This window comes from Apaloderma vittatum, unplaced genomic scaffold, assembly GCF_000703405.1.
Source record: "Apaloderma vittatum isolate BGI_N311 unplaced genomic scaffold, ASM70340v1 scaffold8104, whole genome shotgun sequence".
NCBI lineage: Eukaryota > Metazoa > Chordata > Aves > Trogoniformes > Trogonidae > Apaloderma > Apaloderma vittatum.
Genome location: NW_009710963.1, coordinates 82834 through 90200, shown reverse-complemented (window position 1 = coordinate 90200; position 7367 = coordinate 82834). Strand labels below are relative to the sequence as shown.

Below are 7367 nucleotides of genomic sequence, written 5' to 3'. Positions count from 1 at the left end.
TAGCGGGGCGCTGCTGCCAGCCTCGCCGTGGCCGGGGGGACGCCAGAGCGGGCTGAGCTGCTGCTCTTTTCCTGGTGGTACACGGGGCTGGGAAATTAAGGGCAAGGGATCCTCGGGCGGGTCAGAGCATCTTGTGGTCTTGTCTGCTGGGCTTCCCACTTCTCTTCCATTTTTCTTAATATTTGACTTCGTGTTGAGGCCAATGCTGCAGGCACGAGCAAAGCTGAGCCAGAGGGAGCTCTCGTGACTCCCAGGCAGTTTGTTGCAAGTTAAACCTGGGTGATGAATTGACTTTGCTGCTTGTGGCACAGAATTTTCACCTCATTGCATAATCACATCTTTGCTTTTATCTTCTTAGCAGTGGTGCAGGGCTTTATTTTCGTTTTTGTTTTGTATGTATATGATCTTCTGGTTTGTCTTGAACTTCAGGAATTACCATTAAATGCATATATGGGTAAATCCCCAAGCCACAGAGTATGTTTAATATCTGAAACTCGTTTCTATTTATGGAATTTCTTGTCATCTGAGCCTGTCCCTTTAAATTAGGTTTCTTTATCAGTAATACATATCAGTTGCTAAGGGAAAACTGAATCTGAGTCGAGTCGTTCCAAAGCAAAGCTGAGATAGCCTGAAAAGCTATCCTGTCATTTCCACAAATTCTCTTCCTTCTCTTTTGCCCTGGAGTCCTTAGTTCATAGTGTTTAACACTCAGAGTCACAAAAAATAAGGCTTTAAGGGATAGAGGCAAAAGATTAATTTCAAAGGACATGCAGCACTTGCAGTAGCCAAATACACAACAGAATATATTTTGAACCCACTTTCTGGTGAACAGATGTGGGTTATTCAATGCTTGTTGCTTTGCAAGTCTGCAGACGGAAGAGTAGTTGGGCTTGATACTGAGGTGGGTTTTTTTCCCAGATGCTCCTTTGGATCTGTTTCTGGACTTAACCAAAATGCCAGTACATGGATATAAATACTTCTGAAAAAAGAATTCAAGTTTGGGTGACAGAAGCCATGCATTTCAGTATGGCACTCTGTTGTTCAAAATGCTGACTACCCAGCAGAATTTGTATGGGGCACAGCTGGAGGGCGTCTGCCTTTGAAGGTCAGGAGTTCCTCAGTGGCCTTAGACTTCCCAGTAATGTTATTTCTAAATCTGGCTCTGATTTACCGTGTTGGGTAGCTTTGTTTTCATATATGCTATAGGAATTATTTAGGGTTTTTACTTTTCTAGAAAGCCAACATTCCTTTTTCTACAGTTTGTTTTGGTTTGGTTTTGGGTTTTTTTAGGTTTATTGGGATTTCTGATGAGAGGTGTAGGAGAACCTGTGAAATAACAAGCTGCAAGATGAAAAGAAATTCTGGCCTAGATTTTCAAACTAAGATTGAAAACAGTATCACAGTTTCAGTGCCCCATTTTGCTGCTGTTGCCATCAGTGGCTGCAGTCCTCATGACTCTGATGCTGCGGATTTTGCTGAATATTTTATTCACTTTATAGAATTGGAAGTTGAAAAATTGGAGAAAACTTCAAAGTTCTTCCTGTGTGGGAATCTTGGGAATACAGTGATAGTGGAATGGTTCGGGAATTAGAAGAGTTAGAGCTTCATTGATGGTGCATTGAAAGTCTTTTATATGCTACAACCCAAGTTCAGAGTTTAAATTTTCTCGTTATTTTTCCTACAGTTAATAGCATCACTACTTCTGGATTCCTTACATTGCTTCATTGGCTGTATCAAAGGAAATTAAATAATCTTGAAACAGTTCCAGATACAAAGTTCGCGGAGAGGCCTCATCTTCGAAATAGATTCAAAGAGCAATGTTATTTCTTTCGAGGCTCTTGTATCCTGTCCTACACATTGCCAGTCAAATCCAGTTTAGTAAAAACTCTGGACTCAGATTTTGGAAGGTAAATATTGGGAAAAGCCCCACATACTTAAAAAGTAGAAGTTGCAGTCATGTTGCTCACTTTTTAACAGTTTACACTGCAGCCAACTGCGTTTATTTAGCACATAAAATATAAATGGGCTTTTACTGCATTTTACAAAGTTGCACCTATTTGAAGATGAGATTAGGCCATTAGCCACAGAGAACTAACGCATCTTCCTTGAGCAGAATTCCAGCTGAGGAGCTGCTGCTTGCCCTTTGGAAGTCTCTTTAGCTGTCTCTGAACAGCTCTGTGCTTTCTTTTGTGTACAGGACACGGAAATTCTGAACACCGCAATTCTCACAGGAAAAACAGTGGCAGTGCCCATCAAAGTGGTCTCCATTGAGGAGAACAGTGCTGTGACAGACATCTCTGAATCAGTTGAGTGCAAATCCTCTGATGAAGACGTCATTAAAGTAAGTTCATGCCCTCTATTGGCTTCTGAGATTTCATGTTGTTTTATACACAAAAGGATAATAGCCTGAGAACGACTACTGAATCAATTCCTGCAATTTAATTGTACTGTGGTTTCAAAAGCATAGGGAGAGCTTTTTAAGAAGAGGGGGTTAGGTGCAACAGTACAGCCGCCACACTGAGTTTCCATAGAATTCCAGCATTTAATTTTTATTTTTGTTTTAATTTTAAAATGTCTTGGTAATGTCACCTCAAGCCCTCTGTGCACAGAGTTCATTTGCTGCAAAAACAGCTCTGCTGCCTCTCCAGATGTTTATTATCACCTCTCCAGCTGTGATTATCACCTCCACAGCTGCATCAGTGGAATGGATTGGATGACTGTTCCCCAGCAACTGCAAGACAAAGTCATCCTGGTCGACTTCAACATTCTGCTGAGAGCTGTTTTGAATGAACAGCTTGATTCTGCACAGAAGTGGCTAGAAAGCATTCACGTGATGGGTCCATCAGGTCAGCACCAGCAGCTGGCATCGCCCAGTGACAAACACCACTGGGGTAGCACTGTCTGAAGGCAGCACAGCTATTTCTGCGGTGGATATGTAGTCACAGCCCTGAAGGAATTTCACAGTTGAGCAGGGGGTCAGTACCAAGGCAATGCCCCGCATGAATCCCCTTGCACTTCCCATACAGGACTTTGTGATGCATCATCTTTGAGCAAGGGTGATTTTGCCCTCGATCTCCAAGCTCTTTTGAATAGGGATTTTGCTATATTATGAAATTTTACAGTATATAGTGCAGCAGGCATTGTGCTGATACTCGTTAGTGGTCTTTAATATGCTATCAGCAGTCTTGGATGTATAGTATGCAAACAGGAATGCTGCAGCATTGTGTATTACAGTCAGTTCAGCTTGTGGGTTCGTGGAAGGCAATAAAACTCCCGTGAACTTGCAGGATCCAACAGTTTGCTGCACTGTTGTAGAATTTATGTAGAAGCATTTATTATACCAGTAACCAAGTAAGTGGGAAAAATAGTCATACTTTGAACTAATGAAGCCTTTATAGAAGAATTTACAAAAAGCTTTGTTTTCAGTGGATCCTTCAGAGCCAACCAAATCTCTCTGGTTTGCTGGAGCTTGAAGGGCTCCCATATATCAGATGCTTTACAGCGTTTTTAATCTCAAATAGTTCCTGTTAACCTTTTTCCTAAGGTAGCCACCTAACTACAAATCAACGTAAAAGCTGCAATTTAATTTAGGGATCATCCTGATTGTAACCTTATTAGAAACCACTTTCCTGAGTTTAAAAAAAAAAAAGTAAAATAGTATTCCTTAAAAAGGTCGTATTGAAATTAAAATAGATTCAGAAAAAGACTACTACATCCAGATTAAACATCTTGCTTAAACAGCTTTAAAAATGACACCAAATAATTCCAGCCCCATGGAGATTTCATCTCTCCAACAGTGATGACAACTGGTGTTAAGTCCTTCCATTCAGAGGAAGATGTGGGTCAGGGAAATAATACATAGCTCATGGGCATTTGTTGTACATCACCAGCTGATGCATAGAAAAATGACAGCACTATGATTTCCCAACTAAAAATACTTCTGCAAAAATGACTTCTGGGTTTTATAGCTTTGGATTGATCAAGGAGAAATGAAATTCCCAAATCTTACAGAAAAAGAGAGTACTACTGCAGGAGTTGCAGTATAGCCTGGACTATTGCTGTTCTCCAACAATTTGTTTGGAAAAAATGTTTTCTTGAAGCACTATGTCCTTTTATTAGCACTTGGGACCCTGCTGTGCTCTTCTCTTATTTTCTACAGAAATAATTTATCTCTGCTAAAAGGATTTCTTAAAATGGAGCCTGCTTGCGCTATTGGAACATTTTTTAAGCAGCTTCCAGAAGCCACCCTGTCTGGCCACTCTGAAGCTGAAGGAAAACAAATAACTGGAGGCTAACACACAATGTTTATTGGAATTGACTAGAGAAATTTTTCAGGTGTAATTTCTTTCTCTTTGGAAATGTTTTGAAATTGCTCAGATGAATAAAAAAACTATCTTCTGTGTATTTAGAAATATATGCAGAATGTCTAGAGGAATGTATCTGTGACAGGAGAGCTAAATGCTACAAAACATACAGCTACTTAAAAAAGAGAGTTCAATGAAATGCTTTGACAAAAAGGTTTTATCATCTCGTCATAAAGGAAAAGGGGTTGTTTTTTTTGTCATCTAGAATGTTCCAGTTTCCAGGAAATTTCTTTATATGACAAAATGAAGTTTGAGGTTCAAGTCAAATTGATGTGTTCATATTGGTTCTGATTTGTAAAGCACTCGGCTTCAAATAGAGCACAAAGGCCTTTCGTCCTTAATTATTTTTGAAATTTCCCATCAAGCTTTTATGTTAAATACTTTGGATATATCATCTTCTTCTATAAAATACCCTTTTAGAGACCTTGTTTGTATTAACCTTTTTCTGTTTAAAAAAAAAATTAATCCACTTAATCCAGTCCTCATAAATTATATCTGCTGAGAGAAGATCATGGTATATTCAACGAGGAATGTGTACATGTGCTTACAGTTCATGTTCCTGGGTATCCCTGTCATAGCAGAACCAAAACATGTTTACAGGTGTGGAAGTCTGTAGATTAATTTAAGCTACAAACTATGAAAAAATGAGTTGTTGATGAGAGCTATTTAATATTTAAACATATTACCATCTAGAGGTTCACCGAGGTATTTTTGTTTGATTTCATTTGTGTGGAATTTCTGATAACTTTGTATTCGGGCAAACAGAACGGAATTAGGCTAGAAGCTGAAGATGATGGATGCCTAGTAGCACTTGGCTTGTAATATTTAGTCACCAAATAAATAAACATCCATTTGTACGGTTCACGTAAAGAGCCTAAAGGTGATGTTTCTGCCCAGCAATATGAATGGCCACGAGACAAAAGCTGATTTAAATTAATTTTTATACTGCCTTCAATTTGGCTGCGATTACATTATTCTCAGCAACAGAGCCCAGTGGAAATCTAAACCTGAGATATATCTGCAAATAACAGGTAATAGTTTCCCCAGTGGTCAGCATGGTCTCCAGGCATCACAGTGCACAGTTTGTGCTGACTACTCCTCCTTTTACTATTTTTATTGTCTCATAGTTTCAACTCTACCAAATTTACAGTTGATTTAATGAACTTTAAAAGTCTTTGAATGCTCTAGACCTTCACACAGCAGTCCAACCTTTTAAAAGTGGACACAAAATTTATTAGGGCACTAAAAAGGAAGCAACAGCCAGATTTTACTTTGCTGAGCTCGAATTTACCAATAGGATCCATATATCTGGATCCATTAATGGTAATTGCAGTTGCGTGGGTAGGCTCCTTTTCGTCCTTCAGAAATTCAAGTGGAACGTGGCTGCCTTTGCTGGTTCTTTTGTGCAGTTTGTTCAAGAGCAAATTCTGCTCCTGATTCCTGGGTGCTAGAAAAGATGTGGTTTCGTGCTGCAGAGAGTAGCACCTTTCCAGGAGACTTGCAATACTGTGTGACATTTCCAGTTTGGAAACTCTTGGTAATGCTTATGAAGTGGAGGAACTTAAAGTGTTACATCATAAGCGTTACAGACTAATCTTGTGGAGAATCAGTGCTTCTGGTCCTAAACATAGCTTGGAGATAATTGTACAGTATTTATTGCATTATAACAGATACTGAAAAAATATAACAAAGAGGGATCTGTTGGAAGAAAGCTCAAAACAAAGCTTCCCGTGGCAACTAAGGTTTCTTCCCTCTGCTTTCTTACCAGCAGCACCTGGAGACAGATAGTATGGTAGGTTGTGATGAAGTGTGATGCAAATTGTAATTTCAAGGAGAAGCAGAGTTCTGGAAGATTCCATCCCAGCAGAAACCCTGGCACGTCATGGGCACATGACATTGTCCCTCGTACTTTTCAAATCCAGCTGCATATGGCAGGATAAGCGTCCAAACTTGCATCGCGTTTCTGCACCTCAGCATACATGTATATTCTTCGTATGAGGCTTCATTGCAAAGCCTTAAAGACTCGGAGGATTTAGGGCTTCACATTATGTTTTTTAGTGCAGATTATAGGAGAAAATAAAAACGAGAGGCTGACTAGAAACAACTGGTCATTCCTACCATCTGTTTTGATCAAGGAAGATCACTAGCTTTCAATAAAAACCTCCTACAGCGAATTTAATGCAAGTGATTTATTGTTCATTGTTTTACTTAGGTCAAATAAAACTCTCTTTGGAGTTTGTTAGCTAGGTGCAACTGCTGTAGAGCTAAGAACACTGAATAACAAATAGGTGAAGAAACTTCTGGTTAAGACAGGTCTCATTCCTAACTCAACCCTGTGAAGCAAAGGGAGAAGTGAAAAAATCACACTATATGGGATTTCCAGGAATTTGATGTGGTCTAATAATAGACAGGCTATGTTCTGTGCAGTCGCTTTAATGTAATGGTCTCTTCTGTGGTTTTATGGCAGTCCTGCAAAATGGAGTGAAAGCACGGAGGGGTCAGTCTGAACAACAGCAGCTTCTGCCAGTCATCCTCCACTGTAATGCGCAGGCAGCTGCTCGGGGAGGGTTACTTCAGCCCGCAGATACTTCAGCCCACACAGTCAAAATTGTAGCAGTACTCTCACTTTGAAAAATAATGTGGTTGTATATTTTTCTGGGAGGAATGTAGAAAAATTGGACTACTCCTTCTCAGGTGCTTGTGTGTTCGTTCTCTGTCTTGCAAGTCTTCCCTTGGTTAGCTGCAGAATCAGGGGCTTTTGGATCCTGAGCAAGGGTCTCTGCATGGGCCTACAGGAACACACCAGCAGGCTGGGGACAGGCGTGTCACATCCACTGCAGGGGGCAGATACCCCCAAGGGCCACCACAAATCACCTTCTGGAAGTTTGATGTTCCGTAGCTGTTAAACTGCAGATACGGTTCCTACTCACCACGCCCTAATACAGCCTTGAAAGCCCTCAAAAGCAGGAGCTGTATTTCTTTCTGACTCCAAACCCAGCAGCT

General features: G+C 40.3%; 1 protein-coding gene across 1 annotated transcript in view; it reads left to right on the top strand.

Moving 5' to 3' along the window:
- The window catches only part of TMEM132C (transmembrane protein 132C), a 137459-nt gene that overhangs the window by 109631 nt on the left and 20461 nt on the right, over positions 1–7367 (top strand). Inside the window, exon 4 of the mRNA XM_009867470.1 lies at positions 2198–2341. Coding sequence (XP_009865772.1) covers positions 2198–2341 — 144 coding nt within the window. The remainder of the gene's footprint in view (positions 1–2197; positions 2342–7367) is intronic.